The sequence below is a fragment of the Falco punctatus genome (genome assembly GCF_963210335.1).
Source record: "Falco punctatus genome assembly, chromosome: 8".
Classification (NCBI taxonomy): domain Eukaryota; kingdom Metazoa; phylum Chordata; class Aves; order Falconiformes; family Falconidae; genus Falco; species Falco punctatus.
Window position 1 is genome coordinate 582,603 of NC_137588.1, and position 21,519 is coordinate 604,121.

General features: G+C 37.1%; 2 protein-coding genes across 9 annotated transcripts in view; one reads left to right on the forward strand and one right to left on the reverse strand.

Moving 5' to 3' along the window:
* On the reverse strand, nucleotides 1–14,265 carry SGO2 (shugoshin 2; the record flags this gene model as incomplete). Of its 2 annotated transcripts, XM_080400565.1 has the most annotated exons (10): nucleotides 1–392; nucleotides 2,074–2,221; nucleotides 4,926–6,941; nucleotides 7,465–7,700; nucleotides 8,092–8,174; nucleotides 8,911–8,988; nucleotides 9,384–9,559; nucleotides 11,176–11,336; nucleotides 13,637–13,722; nucleotides 14,125–14,265. In XM_080400565.1, the coding sequence occupies 9 exons, from the start codon at nucleotides 13,681–13,683 to the stop codon at nucleotides 287–289; spliced, it is 3,051 nt and encodes a 1,016-aa protein (XP_080256691.1). In that variant the 3' UTR covers nucleotides 1–286. The 2 variants fall into 2 exon arrangements, with proteins under 2 accessions (XP_080256691.1, XP_080256692.1); XM_080400566.1 differs by lacking the exons at nucleotides 13,637–13,722; nucleotides 14,125–14,265 and having other exon boundaries at nucleotides 6,483–6,941; nucleotides 11,176–11,401.
* Nucleotides 9,613–21,519, forward strand: part of KCTD18 (potassium channel tetramerization domain containing 18) — a 20,046-nt gene continuing 8,139 nt past the window's right edge. For 4 of the 7 annotated variants that reach the window (XR_013930228.1, XM_080400611.1, XM_080400607.1 and 1 more), the window contains exons 1-6: nucleotides 11,941–12,079; nucleotides 16,822–17,019; nucleotides 18,309–18,520; nucleotides 19,416–19,609; nucleotides 20,717–20,811; nucleotides 21,230–21,332. Coding sequence is in view for 6 of the 7 variants with exons in the window: in XM_080400611.1 (XP_080256737.1) it covers nucleotides 16,863–17,019; nucleotides 18,309–18,520; nucleotides 19,416–19,609; nucleotides 20,717–20,811; nucleotides 21,230–21,332 (761 nt within the window). In the remaining variant the exon portion in view is untranslated. Of the gene's footprint in view, nucleotides 15,965–16,821; nucleotides 17,020–17,254; nucleotides 17,329–18,308; nucleotides 18,521–19,415; nucleotides 19,610–20,716; nucleotides 20,812–21,229; nucleotides 21,333–21,519 lie in introns of those variants that run through there. The other 3 variants (XM_080400608.1, XM_080400609.1, XM_080400610.1) reach the window with 3 other exon arrangements.

Sequence of the window (21,519 nt, forward strand, 5' to 3'; positions counted from 1 at the left end):
ATTTTCTAACAAATTAAAAAGTGCTGCAAACCCTTTGAACATTTATAAATTACTGACCAGAAATGCAAACCACAAGAATAGAACCTAACCTGTATCTGCCTTCCTCAGTAAAGGTTTCTGTGTCCCTTATGTAGGGGCTCCTTTCCAGGAAATTCCACTTTGGAAGGCCTTTACTAATCAAAGAACAGTAACTACTCTATACTGCTAAACACATATATATAAAAATATATTTAAGATTGTACCCATTTTAGAAGTATTGTTTGTACAGACAATAGCCTTGTCTTCTTCAAATAAATTTTTGTTTACTTTTAAAACTTATTTTATTTTTTACTTTATAGACTGGTGAATCCAGAAATTGTGTATCTGTAAATGGATCCCCACGCCTTAATTTGCTGTAAACAAAAGAAATAAAAGACATCATGTGTGAAAATCACCAAGCACCTATGTAACTATAATTGTAATAATGATGTAATTATAATAATTCCAAATGGTAAATACACTCAATGGAAGTTTGATACACTAAAGGAATTAAAGTTACAGAAAATAAATGTCTGAAATAGCAAGACATAGATAACTACCGTTTTCCAGAATAATGTTAAAAGTAGTCTTTTTATGTGGCCTGTATCATATTAATATCTGAGTAATCGTAACTGATTCCTGTAAGACAAACCTCAAAAATTATTTAAACCAAAAGCTTAACAGCATTAATTTAGGACAGTATACTTGAAAATAAAATATAAATAGGAGACAATAATCTAAAATTTTGAGTGACAGCCACCTTTTTTTCTGTTATTAGTTACTGTCTCTCTCCAGAAATGCACAATCTTATCATTGTGGGGTAAGAGAAGAATGTGTCTATATCATAGTAATACAGCATTTTGGCATCCAATTCAATTTGTAGAAGAAAAATCTAATTCTGATCTCTTTGCATTTCTTTTACAAGCTATCTAGCATAAATAGTTCTGAAAAAACAGTGGTAACGTGAAAATCCACTTCCTACATTACTTTTAGCTCCTATTTATTTTCAGTTGCATTGCTTCAATTAATTGTTTGCTTACTTACAGAGGTACACAAAAATGTTTTGAGGGTATATGAGAACACTGCTAAATTTTTCAGTCTGTGGATTTATTTTCTTTTCCTCTCACAGTTTTATCAGAAAAGGAAGACACTCCTTTTACACTTTTGTCATAAATTAAGTTGCTATAATCCTTTCACTCTCAACACTATTAGGGGGAAATCTTTATACCATCTTTAACTCATTAATATGCATTCTACTAATATACACACAACACAGCATAAATTTTCTTTAGATTAATATTATACTTAACAAAAACCCAACACCCAAACAAAAAAAACCCAAACAACTTTGTGGCAAAAACCTCTCAGAATATTTTCAGAAGTTACCAACTTAAAGGTCCATTGGGATTTAGAACTATTCACCTAAATGCAAATATATTAGTTTTCTTAATAGTAGCTTGGCTTTAAAATTGTATTTTAAATTTTTATAATTATTACACAAATTTATGTCTTGTCTTTTAACAATCTTGGAAATCCCGTGCCACTAAATTAGCAAGAAACACTGAGAGGTAAATAACTAATTATTAAATTAATATTTCTTAAACTGAAATTATTTCCTTTATTAGATACAGCTAGTTAAAGCAAAACAACTGAATTCTATAATATTAGTGCACAAATTATCTTGCCACTCGACAATGTTACAAGGAAATTAATGTGGTAGAAGTTTACATTTAAATGTAACATGTACAATTAACCACCTCTAAAGGGGTTTATATCACGTTAAACATTAAGAATTCACTATTATTCACTACTAGTATGAAATGTTATATTATATGCTATATTTGAATTTTGAGACTTGAGTACTGTTTGTGTTTTTGGCACTTGGAAAGCCTGCCACGCTAACAGGAAATGTTTTATATCAACACTGAAGTATCTTTGCAAAAGAGATAGTTGAACTGTTTATTTGGGTGGGCATTTTAATAGCAAATCTTTACTGAGGATAGATAGTTATGTACTCCAACAAACAAACAAAAGCCCTGATTTATGTATACCTACCGGTTTAGATTGGGTTCTTTGTAGCAAACAGTGGCTTTTCCTCGTCTAGTTGGTGCTGCCAAGTTTTCTTCTAAAGCTTTGGGGTATGTAGGTAGGGAAGTGTGAGGTCCTGTACTAGCATTTCTCAGATCTTGCAAAGCCTTTCTCCCTGTGAACACAGTAGTTTATATGCCTTATTTAAAATATCTTCTGAATCATTAAGTGAACTTTCAATTCATAATCAGTATTTCTTTATTCAGGTACTTTCTTTCTGCTCCTACTCTAAAGATGCTCAATAAAAAATGGGATGTAGGGGAAGGGCATACATATATAATCTGAATATTCAACCTGTATAACAGTTCTCAAGTACTGCATTTTCCAACTTTATGCCTCCTCTTTGGGCATATGTGCATAAACTGAGCATAGCAAGGTGATTAAGTGAGCTTCCCTCTCTTCAAAACTGCATACCACCAAAGTATTTACAGTGCCTTGTGTTTTGAACCACTGACTGTGTCCAAGCAGAATACTCCATAAAAAAAAGTAACCAGCCTTGGCAGAAGTACTGTTTATGTCAGCTTTCTATAATCCTTTAAAACAAATTCTGAATGCCAGACCAAACAATCAATATTTAATTTGTAGACAAATATTTTGATAACTTGGGAGAAATACTGAAATTATTATTTAACACACATTTCAAAAAGTTCTAAACCGTTAATAGATCATAGTCTTTCTGAAAAGCACTATAATTTAATGTAAACAGCAATCCAAGATGAAATACATAATCTTAACCTGTATTCCTTGTAAATTCTTCCAAGAATGTACATTCCTCACTGATACAGGTCAAGTTTTAGAACTACTGCATCCAGCTGAGAACATGAGAACATGTAAAATGTAATTTTTCAAAGGAACTGAATTTAAAACTCTTACCTTTACTTGTTGAGTTCGAATGCTTTACCTTAGATCCTCTGTGGCAGCAAAAGGAAGCTATTGATCTCATGAAGGAAATTCACAGGCATATGGGATAAATGATGAATTTTTTGTTGTGTCTGTCTTGAGACTAATAAATTGTATCACTTTACATACCTGTCAATTTGCACAGTCTAGCATACACACTCTTAAATCATAGTCAAGCTGATAGTGCTGAGTTACTATTGCCCTGCAGTAGAATTCTGTGCTGAGATCAAGTGAAATGTCTCAGTCGGTAGGACTCAGTTTCATCGTCTTCTGAAATGTGTTGGCAGAGACATAAAGTCAGAGGTTCTTCATTGGATTTCTGCTAACTTTACTCACAAGAGACATATTAAGGTGATTTTGGGCTGCTTGCAACAAGTCCCTTGGAAGACCTAATTTGCTTTACATGAGAGGGCTCTCCAATCACAAAAAACCTCCTAAGTCTGGCTGCCTCACAAATCAATCTTGATTTGTACTAATTTTAAAGTGAAAGTAAATTGTTATTCTGAGCTTTTCCTAAAGCTTAAAGTTAGAGATCCCTTTAAGCAGTAAGAGTTTTGAGACATCTATGACACCGCATTATTTAGGAAAGTTGGATGCCTTTGAGTGTGAATATTTATGTTCACATAGATCTAACTATATAGAGACTTTAATTACAGTAGACTTTCAGGTGTATTTCTTAGTACAGCTCAAGGTAGCGATCAGAGGAGCTGGTATTATCAGAAAAGATGTCATTTCCTTGCTTTCTTTTAATTCAAGGTACAGATTTGGATGTAGGATACAAAACTGAACAGCTTTTTGAACTAAATGGATGAAGATCAAATTATTAGCTTGCTTTTTATGTCAGTAATCTTCGATACTGATCATAAGGGTTTACTGATTTATCATTAAAGCCAATAAAACTATGGGATCCTTTTACTATCTTCCAAAGAAGAAACTGAAAATTAAAAGATGCAAATGCAAATTACCAGGAGTAATACCTCACACAATGGTCTAATTCTGCCAGCATGTCTATTCCGTTGTCATGTAAAAGAGGAGATTTTTTTGGCCATTGTGTCCTAGATTCAAATTAAGCCAAGGCAGTATTTGCTTGATAGTTTGTGATTCAAAGCATTAACTTGAACTAGAAAACTAGGTGTTGGGACAGAATCAATGAAGTAAATAGGAACTTGCTGAGAATAAACGTGTTTACAAAATATATTTCTCATGCTACAAAACTTCAAAGTTACATTCTAAAGCATATTTAAACTGTTGCATAGATGTGTTAGTCATATATTCCTTTAGCTCCTTTACAGTAATTTCATTGTATGATAGAAGACTCTAAACTTATCTTCCAGACTACACTAAAGTTTGATTATTTTCTTAATTTAATGTATCTTCCTCCAAAAAAGAGGTTGTCACATGAAAGTTTGCTCATGGATAGATTCTAGAGAAAACCTGCTCAAAGTACTTTTTTTAGATCTCAGAATTCCTGTTGAATTGCAGTGTTTCTAAAGAAATACAAATGAAATCTTTAAGTCCAGCTATGTTCTCCATTTATGAAAGATCAGTGTAGTTTACTCTTTTTTTTTCTGCTATAAAAGCTCAAGCTATTGTATCTTTTCTATCCCCAATCTCATGAATTCCATCACATTCTTTGAAAAACAAATAAACGCTACAACTATAATTGCTCCTCAGAATGTAGACTACTTACATCTGTCCAAATAAATGTCAACTTGAAATGTACTGGAAAGTAACAACGATATTAGTTACAATTAAAAACGATACCATGACTGATACATGATATAGAATATGAATAATCTTAGTCATTTTCAGTCTTACCTTTTTCCACTCCTGTTTCATCACTCTAAGCAAGCAATAATAGTAGGATAGTATTAAGAGAAGATACCTTACCACTGTTTCAGGCACACCCGTACACTTACCATGACAAGGTGTCAGAGTCTTTTTGTTAGTCTCTTTAGAAATATGATCCAGTTTTTGTTCTGCTTTTCCAGAATCCAGTGCTTTACGATGATCATTTCCCTCACATATTTCAGAGTTTTTCAGCATAGAGAAGTTCATGGAAGCATTATGGTTATCAAGATCTGGGAGCTTCACATTGGAAAGACCTTCTTGGGAAAAGCTATCTACATTTAGTGGCATACGCTTGGAACACTGGACCGGTAAGAATTTTAAATTTTCTGATTTTTGAACTGTAGACTTTAACTTGCTCATAAGGGAATCTGTTTCATGAGGGACTTCCTCGTTATCCAAAATAGTCTGCCCACCCTGATCAATATGCCTGAAATGATTTTTTTCTGGTGTGGTCTCAGTAATATCAGAACTAAATTTCTGTTTGTGCTTTACCTGATTATCAGGAGAATTACTAAAGTTAAGGGGTTTATGTGCCACTGATGAGGAATCTATTTTCTCTAACATACTACCATTATCACTGACTTGTTCTTTAGCTTGTGGTGTATTCATAGCTATACCATTCTGAGTAACTAAAGCTACCTGCATTTGCCAAGTTTCAGTTATTTTATTTCCATGAATAGTCTCTGCATGAAATGTATCCTTATTTTTTAATTCTTCACTTTTACAAGGTGAGAACTGTGTAAAATTTTCTTTTGGTATTACATATGTTTTCTGGCTAGCCTTTGCCAATGTATGTTTTAATCTGCCTGGTGAAAAATGGCTACTCTTTTTGTCTGCTTTGCAAGTAATTTTATGAATGCTGTCATGTTCAGTTTCTCCACTTTGTTTGTAACTACCTTTTTTGTTGTATTTTATCTTTGTAATATTCTTCTGGTCTTGTTTTCTCTTGTTATGTTGGTGTATCTCTGTTTGAGACCTTTTGGAAATATATTTTCCACACTGCCCATTTTCCTCTCTACAGTACTTTGCTGTGTTCATTTTAGAAGGGGTTTTTAAGGTTTTCCTGTTTATTTTTCGTCTATGTTTCTCATTTGTATGCAGAAAGTCCCACTGTGAAGGCAATATATTAGGAGTATTATGTTGGAATGGTACATTTTCACCATAATAAACTTCTGGTGGGGTCTTGTGGATAGATGAGTTTGAGTCTGCTTTTTGTGCTTTGCTTTCCATGTCTTCAAATGTTTCTGAGAAGGTTTCTTTATTTGTCTTCTGTTCTCCTGTACTTATGAAGGTAACCTTGTATGTCCTCCTAGTATCTTTAGCTTTACGTGGACAGTGTTGTGGTTGATAATATTTGCTGGTATTTAGCAAACTCTGCTTCCCTACAGAATTTCTGGTAGGCAGCTGTTCTGTCTGACTATGGAAAAGTTCAGTTTGTGAGTCAGTAGTTTTTGAAACTTCACTATTGTCAGCCCTACTTTGCCTTTCTTCTGCATAGAAAATTGAACTGACTTCAGTCTTACTTTTAGTTTTCTCTTTATCCTTCTTTGAACATTTTACTTTTCTAAAATTTGCTAATATTTTATCTGAATTGGCATTACTCTTTTTATTTTGGTGTAATTTACCTGTGTGTTTTGCTGTAACTGTGAGTAGTTCACCTGCATCACTGGCAGTCAGCTCCATATCAGCATCATAAACAGTTTCTTCAGGCTTCATCTTGTCAGTAAAAAGCAGCTTCTTAAAATCTATGATACTTTCATTGCTGAATTTAACAGGTGAAGGAATAATGTGAGCGAAGTCACTTGAACTTTTCTGCAAAACCATGTCGTTGGTGTTGACACTGTTGATACCATGATGAGGCAAATTATTTGAGCTACATTTTTCATCAAAATTTTTTATATTAGGTTGAGTTTTTGACTTAGGAAGTACTGCATGTTTCTTTCTTTCAGTCATTTTTCCACAGAATGGCAATGAACTATTATTACATTGTTTTGTAAGCTCCTCAGACTGTCTTAGAGATTGTGTATTTTTGACACGAGTCAGGAAGGCATTATTGCAAGTTAGTTCTGTGCATAATTGATTTTCTGTAAAGAGAAAAATTTCACAGCTCAGGGAAAGAAACAATGGAGCACAGTTATCAGAATAACATTACTGAAGGCTGGACCAGAAACACGGAAAATTTCAAACTGCTTTTCTTTTTGTGAATACACACATTCTGTGGTTGGTCCTTAAAAATATAGTTAACTAGAATTAATATCATATTTTACCAAAGCTGGACTTTTGAAATTGGGTATAACTAAAAAATGTATTTTTCTATAACTACTTCAGTTATTATTTGGTTATCTTATCAAAGCTTTATTCTGTTCAAATTAATTTTGTTATATTTCAGCTGTGTTATTTCAATGACTATTATTCTACAAGTGATTGTCATGACACCTATACTTATGCATGAGCATTCTATTCCTTATTAGTTTATTAGTTTAGAAGTATTGATGTACTTTCTGTATCGCACATCAAATAATGAAATATTAAATACTAATAATTAGAAAAATTACTATTTTTCATTAGCTCTGAAAAATACATCACCTGTACAGAAATACATCCTACCTTTTAAAAATAGATTTTTGTCAATGGTTGCTTCCACCGGGTCTATTTCAATTAACTTTTGATTATTTGCACCAGAAGGCAATGATAATGCAAACTTGACTTGATCTGAATGCATTTCCTTTGACAAAATAGTGGTACACTTATAAGAATTTGGTATTTCACACACAGAAGAGCTATCTTGCTGCTTTGCGTTAGCTGTTGCAATTAAAGGAAGCTTTACTGGCAATTCTGTAGATCTGAGAAGAGGAAATTTTATTGTGAAATTTATTACATTTTATGCCATAACATTCAATTGTTGAAAACTTTCCCTTAATAATGTATAAAAGCAGAAAATGAGAACTCAGGTATGAAATCTGGTTCTGTCTTAGGGGCAAATGTATTTTTTACAATAGAGAATCCTGCTTTGTGCTGGTGAGATCCCATGGAGAAGGAAGCAAGCTACTCAAACACAAGTTTTGTCTACCACTCTCTATGTATATAAATTCCAAGTTGCAAATAGATAATTTCTGATTTACGCAGGAAATTGTTTCTCATTCCCTTAAAATATACCTAGGACAATATATCAAGATTAGTTGTAAAAAAATTCACAGACACTTACCAACTTCCACATTTCATATAACCACCTACCTAGCAGACTGATATGTACTCTTGAACTGGTCATCAGTAGAGCTACTTGAACCAGCTGACAGAGGAAAAGAACTCTGAAGATTCTTTCAAAAGAAGAACAGTGGGGAAGTAGAAACAGCTGAATATTCTCTTATGTTTTAAGTAGTGTAAATATCCACAGGAAAAAAATCATAAATGGGCAAAAACCAGAAGTACTGATGAAAGGTGCACGATATTCAAACACATACAAAATATTCTGTAGCAAAACTTATCAAAATCTGTAACATAATGCATCGAAGTGTAACATACAGACGTTTAACATGTAGCTATAACTAATGTAAACTGCATTATACACATAGAAGCACAGAGCAACACTAAGCAACTGTTTAGAACGGACAATAAAAATAATACTGTTTTTAAAAATTAACTGTAATTTTGCCATGACACAAGGACTAACATGGACTACATTTTCTGGTATAGTTTCCACATGCAAGATATTTATTGTAGCACTAAGTAAGGAAGGCAAGCAGCTTGCTCATTGGTGAAGAATACCACATACTGACATATTGTACTTTTTTTTTTTTTAACCACATAAAGTCATCAGGGCTATCAGATATTTAACTTTTAGATACTTTCTAAACAAGATTAAATCATAAATTTTTAGTGCAAGCAACAACAAAATTTAATTGATTTCACTAGGGTTTCATCCCAAGTTTAAAAGACTTGGGGTAAATGTTTTAAAATGCATAAATGATTGCAACATTGTACTCACTTAGATGCCTTGAAAATATAACCCTGGAAAATGAGTTCAATATGTTAATAGTTCAAAAAAAGTCTTACCTCAGAAAGACTGCTTATTTCTATTGCAGTTAAGAGGTTAGCATTCAAAAACGTTTCTATTTCTATAAGAATTGTATTCTGCATGCAAAAGAAAAAGTAATTAACAAAATATATTTTAAGTGGCTTCTGCCTGAAGAAAAGACAAAATATAAAGGTGAATCCATGCTTTAAATTTATTTTTTTTTTACACTCTACTGAGCACAAACTGATTTTTAATACCATCTCACTACTTATAATAGAGATGCTGACACTAAAATAGCTGTGGATAGACATATACACTGATGGACAAAATGGTAAGCACAGAAAAACCCTATGAAAGAAAAATCAAACATAAATAATATGCTATCAGATGATATAACTCACAATCTGAGTTGTATATTTTGAATCACCATTTTAAGATGCAATATTAAGTTTCCAAAATACATAAAAGCTTCATTGAGTTGATCTAAGTTTGAATGTTATTTGCAGCATACCAAACAGTTCAGTTTTCGACGAAGCAAGATATTATGAAGCTGCAGCTCTTCTACTTCCCTCTGAAGAAAAATCTTCTCATTCTTCAGCTTCTGAGATTTTTCTTTCTCCACACTCAAAGCCACAGCTAATGCTTTATTATTTTGTTTTAAAGATACTTTAAACATAGATGAGTTATCTAAAGGAGACAAAATTATATTATTTTCAATAGCTTTAAATGCAGGCCCTCTCTGCATGAACTATCACTATATAACATTTTTATCTGTAGGTTTTGGTGGAACAATATCGAAGCCTAACACTTTCTGATATAATACTGTTTCTGTTGGCTATCATTCTGATGACTACTTGATCGGTTTCATGTTCAAGTTAATTTTATGCACAGATTCTGCTCTAGTCTGGATTTTTTAAAATAAGGTTATTTTAAGAAGAAAGCATTTAAAAACTGATAGTATCACAGGCATAAAAATGCTATCACATTTATAACATACAAATACAGGTTTTACAAATTTAAAAGTTCAAAAATGTTGAGAATAAATGTGAGATTTGACAACAGAAAGAAAACAGTTTTAAATTAGAAATATACCTTCCACCGTCCTAATGTAAACCTGCCTACTCGTATCTGTTACAGAATGTTTTAGGAACTTTTTTCTTCCCCCCTCCCCGCCCTGCCAGTGACACTGCATATTACCAGGATGATTTTTTATGCCTCACATTCATAGTATCCACAGAGTTAACTTGAACTCCAGGTAGAGACAAGTCTGACTATATTCTTTTATAGTACAAAAAGAAGCAAGGTTAGCTCCAATTACATCTCTTCATTGTCTTATGTTATTACTTTCATGATCTGTAATCCAAAATTTGCAAGGCCTTATTTCTTTGGTTTAGGAAACAGGCAACAACAGCAGAACTTTGTTAATCCAAACATGATTTAAAATTAAAGTGAATTATTTGTATTATTGCAGTGCAGAGGTTTCTAAAGGGCACCATTATTCACCTGTACTGTTTATTTTTCACTGAAAATTAGTATTTTTGACATAAAGCCACAGTAAGTTCAAGTATATATATACACACACACACAAAATACATATATACAAACAACAAAAAATTCTTGCCTCACTGATGAGAGAAAGAGAAGCAGAAGTCAACATGCCCTTAACCATGCTGCCTGAATTGGAGAAGTCTGAAATAGGGGTGATTTGCTGCATTTATAGTACCTTTTGCAGAAGAGGATCTGAGATGTTCCATAGTGTTGTTTCTGTCAGAGGCAGAAACAAACCCCAACCATCTACCATGACAAATTATGTTTGAAATTAACCCTGACTTACCGAGAAAACAAAGTACCTTCTGGCAAATGATTAAATCAGCAGAATAATATCTGCAGTTTTCCTTGTTTCAGTGAATAAGTCCATGAAGAATCTTATATAAATCCTATTTTGCAAATGAGACTACTAGATATTTTACTATGGCAACTGTACTTTTTAAAGGTAATTGATTTTACTCATTTTGATACCTCAGTTTTTCGACGCCCCAAATGGGCATGGACATGGATGTTAGAAATGCACCTGAGTACACTCTTTTAAAAAACACTGGCATGCCAAAAAGCAAGCACTGAAAATATTCAGAGAATTAGATAAATAACTTACTTTTATGTGTTTTAACTTTCTGACTCTCCTAAAAATGTCAACGTATCACATTAATATTTTTAACAGGCAACAATGTAGCAAATCACATTACGTACAATTACTATTCCTTTTGCTAAGTGCAGTAGATGGCTTCACTTTTAACAGGACTTACTCAGTAATTTAGTTTTTATTTTAGTTGCTAAAGAAGCATTCCATTTTGCAGCTTGTGATGTTCCATCCCTCCTCTTCATATGCCCTTTAACAGCATTTGAGGCGAAAATGGTCAATGATTTACCAGTTGCTTCTTTATCCATCATCAAAATGAACCTGCACCTTGTCGAGGGGGAATGAAGAAATAATACATGATCTTTCTCACACTTGATAAAATTATGTTTCATTATCACTTTTCAGGATTTGTAGTTGAGAAAATTGCTTAAGTCTTTACCTTTTTTCAACTGACTCAAACGGGTTAACAAGTCATATTATCACAGAGTAGCAAAACGTTTAACTAATTAACATGAAGGCTGAAATGACCAGGTATTTGCTCTTGTTCCCTCCCTCAAGTTATCTATCCAAGTTTACAGTTAAAAGGGAAGAAGAACCCCAAGGCGTTATCGCTTCACAGCATGACCAGGCCAGCTTTTGCTTTCTCAGGGCACACTGTAAATCGAAGCATTTAAATAAACAGCGAGACTGGCCCACAAGCACAAAAGGGAGCTGCGTCCCCGCAAGCCACTTCGGGCCGCCGCGCCTCTCCCGCTCTCCTCACGCCGGCAAGGGGCGGTGCCCGCCCGCGCCCTGCCTCAGGGCGCCCCCGCGCGCCGGCGGCAGGCAGCTCGCGCGCCCCGCGTGGGCAGGGGGAGGGGAGAGGGAGGGGGTGTGGCGGGCTGGCCCGGCCCGGCGGCGGGCGGGAAGCGCGGCGCCGGCTGGCGGTGACCACTCGCATGCCCTGCGTGTAGAATTGCCGTTTAGAATTAAGCGGCGGGATGACACCTTAACCCAAGGGTTCACGCAAGCAAGAGGAGACAGCCATCTCGGCGGGGACTCGGCGACGGGCCGCGCGTCGTCACTCAGAGGTAACCGCGCAGCCGGGCTGCGGCAGCTGGGCCACCCGCCCCGCCCTGCAGCGGGCGCCTGGCCGCTCGGGGCCCGGCCGGTAGGAAGGCGCGGCCCCGGCCGCTCGGGGCCCGGCCGTTCTGAGGGCCGTGCGGAGCCACCCGCGTTACAGTGGTTCTCGTGCGCTCCCACAGCCCGTGGCGGGCATTTCCTTCAAAAGCGGGATACGCGTCATTGTTCACCTTCAGTCCACGGCTCCGGTTCTTCAGTGGCGTTCCCGGGTGTTCTACGAAGAGTGGGATGCACGTAGCATCTCAACTACGTGTCTTTGCAAAACCATTTTAAATGCCACCCGTTAATAACGCTAAAATAAAAAAAAAAAACAACCAAAAAAACCCCAAACCCAAAAACCCAAAACCGAATTATATAAACACTTGGCATCAATCTCAGTACACTGTGAGGGGGGGAGTAAGGCACTACAGATACTCTGCTTGGCTGCCAGGGAAGAGTTTGAGGTATTCGGCTTTCAGTTTGAAGAGCTCCTTCAGGTTAAAAGCAGAAATCCATGTAATTCCTTCTCAATGGAAAGCTACATGCCTTTCTGGCTGATCTTTAGCTGTTAGTAATGGATGAAATGATAAACAACGAATAGGCAGTCATCGGGACAGTTATGAAAACTGTATACATTTAAAACCCAATAGATTATAGCAGGTATGTATGCTGCCCACATACTTAGGACTTGTAAGGGTAGAAGTCTCTGACATCAGAATTTGAGCAAGCCCACTTCTAGTTTGGTTCAGTTAACATTAGGACTGGGAATTGCAAGGAAGTGTTTTAGTCTAATAAAATGCTTTTCCCCAAAATCTGTTCTGATCCCAAAAGCCCTTGCTCTTTAACACTCCCTTCACAGACATTCTTTTTCACTGGCTGTGTGTGCTCCGTCCTACCATTAGTTCAGGTGGACATTGATTCCTAAACTTGATGCAGGAATCAGTATGTTTATGGCAAAGAGTTTTGTGAAAATCTTAAGAGAGTTAATGTTTTAATTTATTTGAAGACTTACAGAGATGTGGAAGGTTGAAATAAAAACCAGCATTAGGGTCCATAATGCAGTAATCATCGTGAAAATCTTACCTTTCTGTGTGCTGACATTACAATATGCTACAGAGTAAATCAAAGGAATCACACAGTATCAGTGGCATTCTTTGAAAATGTACCTTTATGAACTTACTATTTTAATCATCTGCTGCAAAAAGCACCTGGAGGGTCTCTCTTTCCTACCTTTTCTTTGTGTGTGATGTGTATACTGACGGTTGGACTTTATGCAAAGGTCTTTTCCAACTTAAATGATTCCATGATAAATAGCAGGGTTTCTCAGCATGGCCCTGAAGCTGCAAAACCCTATGATTCTATGCAATCCCCTTAAAATACAGACTTGATCCAGCACAACCTTTGGTAAATTCCCTCTTACAAGGCAACTTGGAAGTGACTGTACCCACTGGAAAACTGCCCAAATAAAGGAGAAAATAACCTTATATAACTTTAAAAAAATAGAATACCAATCCAATAAAACTTACCTCCTTATCCTTTCCAGAAAGCACTGTTTTCCTCCAGATCCAATCATGAGTTTTCATTTCCTCCAGTTTTACAACAGTCCCGAGTCCTGAAAGGGCAGTCACCAATGTGTTTCCATTTAATGTTTGTTGCTACTGTGGGCAATAAGTTTAAAACAAAACACTAAGTATATTGTCTTCCCATCTGTGGTCCTGCTTTCCTTTACACTCCACTGAGGAGCTCCCACTCTGTAACGTTTCACATGCAAAAATCTCCAATTAATTGCCAGCCAGTGAAAGTGGGGAAGAGCTCAAAGCACTGCCAAGTTTCACAGCCTGTATATCTTAAATATATATTAAGAGCAGAATTCTGGTTTTCAGTCACTGGAATCCTATGACTGGTCTTTAAACTGAATAGAAGTGACAGTGAGGGAGGGAAAGACAGACAGACCTGCTGTAAGAGCCCTCACCATACGGCAAGAGTTGTATTGAATTTGTATCTTACTAGATACCTGCAAATCCATCTCTGGGAAGATCTTGGTTGAGGAATTAATCCCACAGGATCTAGTAAGCCACGAGCTGTGACTAAAGCACTTCTGGTAGGTAGATCATGTAGACCAGCTTCTGCCACTGTGGATTCTGTGATGTCCAACAAGACTGGAGCTCATAGTATAGTTTTTCCTGAAATTATAGTATAAAGAACACATCTTCCTCTAATTACACCCTTTCTTGCGCAAGCTTAAAAAAATTAATTTCTCAATGCCTAGACCCCCTTTGTCAAATCTAACTGAGATTAGTAAATTTAAACACAAAAATAGAGAGGATGAGTGTGTAAGCCTGGCTTCGTTTGGAAACTAGTGAAAAACAAAAAAAATGTCTTTGTTCATTGAGCTTGGAAACATGCAGCTTGAAAGATGTAACTGAGTTAATTTGTTAGGTAAATACAGATAAACTCTTTACAATCTAGGCACATTTCTTAGTGTGCAGCGTACAATTAAGTAACTGGATCTTTACTAGGCTTCAGATAGCAATCAAAACATATGGTTAATATTTGTGTTTTAGTTACCTCTTACTTTATTTTCTAACCATATAATCGGTTTATGCCTTCCAGAAAGTTTGCAGATATCCTGAGTTCTGCCCTACTAATTTTTGCATGCAGCTATTGGTTATTTGTTGTATCACAGCGGTAGGTTCTTATGTATGTTATGGCAAAAAATACTACTTTATTAGCTTACAAAGTGGGAACTAGGCATGATGTTACAACCTTTTTTAGAGAATACAGCTGGATCTTAGAACCGTTTGTCACGAGTACAGAAACTTCGTAATGAGGCTGAGTCAAAAGCATAATGAGAAGCTAATTTCTTTCCATTGCTTATGCACGCATTTTAGTAGGCAAGGTACTGTCAGACATAACCAATTTAACAGAATACTGTTTCTGCAAGTCTTTGCAAAATGGCTGCATAAGGGTGAAGCCCCTTGCCCACGTTCATCCATGCTATTTTAATGCATTAATAATTTGCTCTGAGTAAGGGAAAGCACATCTGAAGCTTAAAAAAAGCTGTATTTCACTGACAAGCAACAGGAAAGCAAATTAAAACCTAAGATGCCTGCATTCATATGTATTGGCTGGAACTGAGCAGGCTGCTGCTGACAGGCAAGCTGGTCTGCTGGAAGGGACAAGCAGGCACCACCAAGCCGGCCAGAGAACACCAGATGACCCCAGGCTACTTTTTCCTGCCTTTGCCCCCCCTTTTAACCAAAGCAGACCTTTGCGTCTTCAGGCCCGGAGCGTGTACCAGCACCACATGTCCCGTGTCAGGGGGCCTGTCACTGTCGCTTGGTTCCCCCCCTGCCGGGCCCGCGCTGAGCGGGAGGCCCGACACCGCCACCAGGTAACGCGGGGCCGCGGCGGGTTGCAGTGCCTCCTGCTGCGGCATTGCTGAGCCTACAGAAAAAGCTGCTAAATCAAACCCACTCTGAGCAAACCTTTATAGTAAAATAATAATTTAAAAAAACTAGTATCGGGAAATTTTCTGCCTTACAGCGTTGCCGCGTTTACGCGGGTCAGCCTTACTTCAGAGGCCGCGGACATCGAAGCCACGCCTGAGGGACCCGCTCCGGGGGAGGCTGCGGCAGAGCCGCGGGGGTCCCTGCACCCGGCTGACCGCCGGCCCCGCGGGGGTGAAGCCCGGGCGGCCGGCAGTGCCTCCGGAGGCGGCGGTGGCGCGGCGCCGCACGGCCACGAGGGGCTGTCCCGGTTCCCGCCGCCCGGCCGCCATTTTGTGGAGCCGCGGCAGCGCCCCGAGAGGCCCTGTCCGGTCCAGGCGCGGCGAGGCGGCCCCGGCGGCGCAGGTAACGCGGGATGGCGGCCGCCCGCGCTCCCAGCGGGACCCCCGAGCGGGGAGCTGAGCCCCCTTCCCCGGCCGGCTCCTGGAGGGGCGGAGGGGCAGCGCCCCACGGGGGGGGGGGGGCGGGACGCGGCGAGGACTGTTGCCCGGCCCGGCCCGGCCCGGCCCTCCCTCAGCAGGCGGCCAGTTCCTCGGCTCGGTGCTGCGGAACAGCAGCAGCTGCCCGGGCGATGGGCGGGCTGTAGGAGTTAATAACCCTCACAGGGCGTGCTCAAAATAAAACAACCCAAACCCCAACCCAACCCAACCTAAAACAAAAAAAAAAAAGTTTTGAAGTTTTTCTATAGCTTCTCGTGCCATTTTTTCCTGCCCAGACACTGCCCCCGCCCCCGTCGGGCACTGGAGGCAGGCCCAAGTATGAGTATGTATTGGCAAGGTGAGGGTATTGACGTGACAGCTTCAACGACTCCTTAAAGCAGCCCTAGTTGGGACTGGATATTAAAGAAGCCAAGTTATCGGTACAAAATCTGTGCATTTTTAGTGCTGGGAACTATACTCTGACCAAGATTTCCCAGAACGTCCTTCAGTGCTCTGCTCGCACGTACTGACAATGTAATTCTGCTCACCTATTTGTCTTGAAAGAGGAACCTCTGTATTTCCTAGCAAAGTAAAATGCTGTAGATTTTTGTAGTAGAGGTGTAGAATATTTGGCTATTTGCACTAGTACAACTCCAGAACTATTTTCAAAGCTGATTTACAGCGTCCTGTGACAAACATGTAAGAACTGAGCCAACGCTTAGGTCTTGTATACAGTGTGTTCAGTCTTAACTGGTGTCAGATTTACTGTTGTGTCTGTTTCAGGTTTGAATAGCTCATAATTAACATCATCATCTGCAAATGCAATGGAAGAGGGCAAAATTGAAGACATGCAGGGTATTCTACGACTTAATGTGCGAGGATGTTTATACACAGCCAGGCGTGAGTCTTTATGCCGCTTTAAGGATTCAATGCTAGCGTCTATGTTTAGTGGACGCTTTCCTCTAAAAGTGGATGAATCAGGTAAATACATTCAAGCTGTAAATACAACACTGCTCAGGGAGCTCTGTGGCAAATACATGCTTTTATATATAGTTATGCATTTTATAGTATATCTCTTTTCCCAGTCTGCTGAGCATCAGTTGGCTGCTTTGATTCCGGGATGTAAACCAATTACACATGCATGACTTTATATTTACGAGTAATTCATCTGAATTCCACAGACTACTCATGTTTGCAAACATACATGTTTTTACAGTGCTTACCACCTGCCTTGTCCCAGTCCAAACTGTGGCTTTGGAATGTACTGCTTCAGTATGAATATGAAAATAGGTAAAAATGAAGTTGGCAGAATATTTGATATTTTAACTGGGATCCTGTTTATGAACCCCTGTGTTCTCCAAAGGCACCTCATTCTCTGTGGCTCATCACATAAGGAGATGAGAGTCTAATCTTTCTTTCAGAATACTCATTACCCAGTAAAGACTGCATTTTTCACCACCATGGCTAGATGTGAAAGCTTGAATAAAACTATTCATGTGTCAAATTTCACATTTGTTTGTGACTTGGAAATCCTGTCAAAGTGTGGCCAGTTTAAAGACACGATGGATGGAGAATAGTAATTCCTTGTTGTACATTTTGACTATTTAAAATATCTGAAATGTTTAAAATTCCTGAAATGAAACTTGCTATTGTCTTATCGGTAGTAGTGAACAGCCTATTGTATACAGCTGTGTATCATTTGGTCAGTTTCTACAGCGGTCCTTAAGCCCAGCAGGCAAAGGAGAGATGAAGAAACAAAAAAATACTGCCAAACTTGAGCAATATTCAGGGAGGGTTAGGCTAGGTATGTATTGGAGCTGATGCTACTTCCAACTCCTTTTAAATTGCCTAGATTTAAAATTTAAAAAAATGTCTGCAATAGCAAGAAAAGATGTATCTGCAGGTAGAATTAGAAATGCATCTAGAATTAGACTTTAGCATTTTAAGTGAGTGCAGTACAGCTGAGGTTGTATGCTGGCACAGTCCTATGCAGATTAGGGATTTCACTGAAATTACAAAGAAATGTTTACTGCACTAGTAATTTATCTTGAAATAAAAAGAAAGTTATCTTCAAATAACAAGTATTCCAGGGAAATAAAATACTAGTTTTAAAAGAAGACATAGATCTTAAATAGAGACAGTATACTTACTCCTCCTAAGTAGGTAAAACTAGTACAGAAGTTTTATAAAGGCTTTACTTGATGATTTGGTAGAAGTCTGTCTTCACTTGCTGGAAGTAGTATTTTAAGTAATTTTATTTATGTTTTCAGGAGCATGTCTAATTGATAGAGATGGAAGCCTGTTTAAATATCTTTTGGATTATCTTCATGGAGAAGTTCGGATTCCTGGAGATGAAAAAATTCGAATTGCGCTGCAGGAGGAAGCGGATTATTTTGGCATCCCTTATCCATACAGTCTGTCTGAACATTTGGCCAATGAAATGGAGACATATTCTTTAAGGTCAAATATAGAGCTTAAAAAGGTCTTGACATTTCTTAAATTTTTAAAGATGTGCTTTCTAATCCACACCATTCATTAGCATCATATACTAAAACTACAGCATATGCAAGCTAGGACTTTCTAATCACCACGCTAAATTATCACTAAATTCAGAATTTTAGGTTAAGAAATCCTAGAGTTGATAATACAGTCATAGTAGTTAAGGTCATCAGCTTTTCCCATAATTGTAATACAGCAGCAGTTTAAATTTGAGTCTGTTTCACATGCAGATTTGCTGTAAAGCTTTCATAGTTGGAACTACATTGTGTTTGGTTTCAGCTTTTACTTGAGATTAGATTTGATCCCTTCAAGATGTTTGGGTTTTTTGTTCAGTTTTATACATTCATCCTAAAACTTTAAAGACAAAATGTACTTTGCCATTTTTTTAGAACAAGAAAGGAGAAAAAAATTAATATTTTAAATCCTAAGGTTTGTCTGTTGTATTGTAACTTAAAAAGCTAATTCTAATTAACTGATTGGAAACTAACTTGTATTAACAGTTTTGGCTGTGTTAGTGCTGACAGTCATCTATATTCTCTTAGTAAGCTATTGTTCCATACATTTCACATTCTCCCTTACTAATTTCCTTTTGGAAAGCATAAAACATTTCTAGGTCTTTCAGTTTCTCTTCATATTAAGGATTTGCCATGCTTTTGAGTATTTGTTGCCTTTCTTTGAACTTCTCTTAGTTTTACAGTATTCTCTGTTAACATCAGATAAGAAATACTACACACATTATTTTTTGTATTTATAAACTGTATCCTTGATTTACTTAAAAGAGCTCACCAGTAAAGAAAACTTAAATATGAAAGTTTATTCAACTAAAAATATTGTATTCTTATTAATGTTCTCTATTTTTTTGTTTATGTTTTTTCTAGGCTTTGTTGGATTTCTGTGATTCTTATGATTTAGTTTGCACCAAGCCTACAGTTTGGGTCCTGCACTATCTCAGCACTTCTGGAGCAAGCTGTGAAAGTAAAATTATTGGTGTGTATGCCACGAGAGCTGATGGGACTGATGCAATTTATAAGGAGCTAGGAATGAAAATTCATAGTAGAAGTGTTTACAAAAGGTAAGATGACTGTCAAACACATGAAAGCACTATGAAGTGAGAATGAACACTCACATATTATAGTATTACCTAAATATTATTATACGTAGTGTAACATAGTATTATTGTACTATACATCGTTGGAAGGAATCAGATTCTTTCCAGCTTTGAAAACAGCTGGCTAATACAGTGGTCACATTAAACAAATGATAAAAACTAAGCATGAAGAACAAGAACTTGAGAGTCCATAAAAAGTGGCTAGCATGCAGTTGCTGTAAGTTCTCATTAGGTTTTACTTGCTATTTTAAAAATATCTCAATCATTTAGAATTACTTTCTAATGTAAGATGATATTTACACTAAATACAGAAAAAGTTCCAGAAATATTGTTGTGATTCATGCAGTTGTTTTTGGAGTTTCCTAAAACAGCTGAAAGAAATATTTAACACTGAAAAGAACTGAAGATGAACATAAATGGTTTTAATTCTTTAAAGAACATGTAGATCTCTACTACACTATTGATGTATTTTTATGACAGTAATTACAAGTAACTGGTAGACCTGTACTTATGAATGTCTGGAAGCAATTTGCCTTTCTCTTGGTCCCACAGTACAGTGTCAGAAGTGCGGTTCACAGTGTACCTTCTGAAACATGATCAGGATACAGCTTTCAGTGTTTCATTATCTTTATAATTAAGAGGCTTATTTTACTGAAGTTAAGCTGGGAACATTACCATTTATTCCAAGAGTATTTGGACACATAGTATCAGTTATCTATCCTCCCACCGCATTTTCCCCTTGAATAAATGATTGAGATTTAGAAGAGTAAATATTACACCATTAAACCTGTAATTACTCTTTCAGGAACATTTGTTCTTTCATGGATACCCATTTTTAGCAATAGGTGTTCACATGCATGCAGATCATAGGAGAATGAATATTTAGAACCTCTTACACAAACAAAAATGAAAACTAAGTAACATTTTCCTCTTTACTTTTTGAAACATATACTGTGAAGTCCTTGTAGTTAGGATTTGGTAAAAAGAATGGTAACATATCACCAGTGTTACGTTTTTAAGGACTTAGCTGGATTTACCACGTAACTGTTACCTTTAAAACCACATTTCTAGAGAAGCTGGAAATAACCTCCAATACATCTGGAGCTATTACTCAGTAGCTGAGTTGAAAAAGATGATGGATGCTTTCGATGCCTGGGAAGGGAGAGGTAGAGTATTTTTTTCTTTTATTTCAGTAAGGCTACTTTTTTACAGAAAAATTAGAAAAATATTTGCCAATTACTTGTAATAAAAACTGCATACATTCTCACTCATTCAGTAAGTAACATGTAAAATACCCTATAGTAGTGGCTATTTGGGAGGGAAAAAAAATCTTAACGGATTCAACAAGGTGACATGAGTTGGTATGAATGAATATATGTAGAGAGAGCCACCACTTGCAGGGGGTGACACCCTGCTAGCACTGGGAAGTCTGGTGGAAGCCCTAGAAACACGCTGGCTTTAACCAGTGTTCATGTCAGTGTAGTTTCAAAGCTGAAATTCTACATAATAAAATAGATGTGTGTATAAACATAATATTGACTATGTTCTCTTAGCTCATCAATACAATTTCCCTTTGAAATGCAGGTGTCAGCTACTGGAGAGTGCCTCAGGAGCTGATTGAATGTTGGACTCTTGAGGAACGCCCTTTGAAAGGCAGTTTGCGTCATATGCCTCCAGTTCATAAAAGGTATGCTGATTTGCGTATGTGGCTTAAAATAAAGCTGAAATACAGTACAATCGTTCTTTTCCCTATGATTTCATGTTATTTGAATAGCTATGAATGTTTTTTCTTTTTTTGCTATTTACATTTTTATAATATGTGTTATAAGCAGAGAACTTAATAGCAGAACTGAACTTGATAGAAACAAATTACC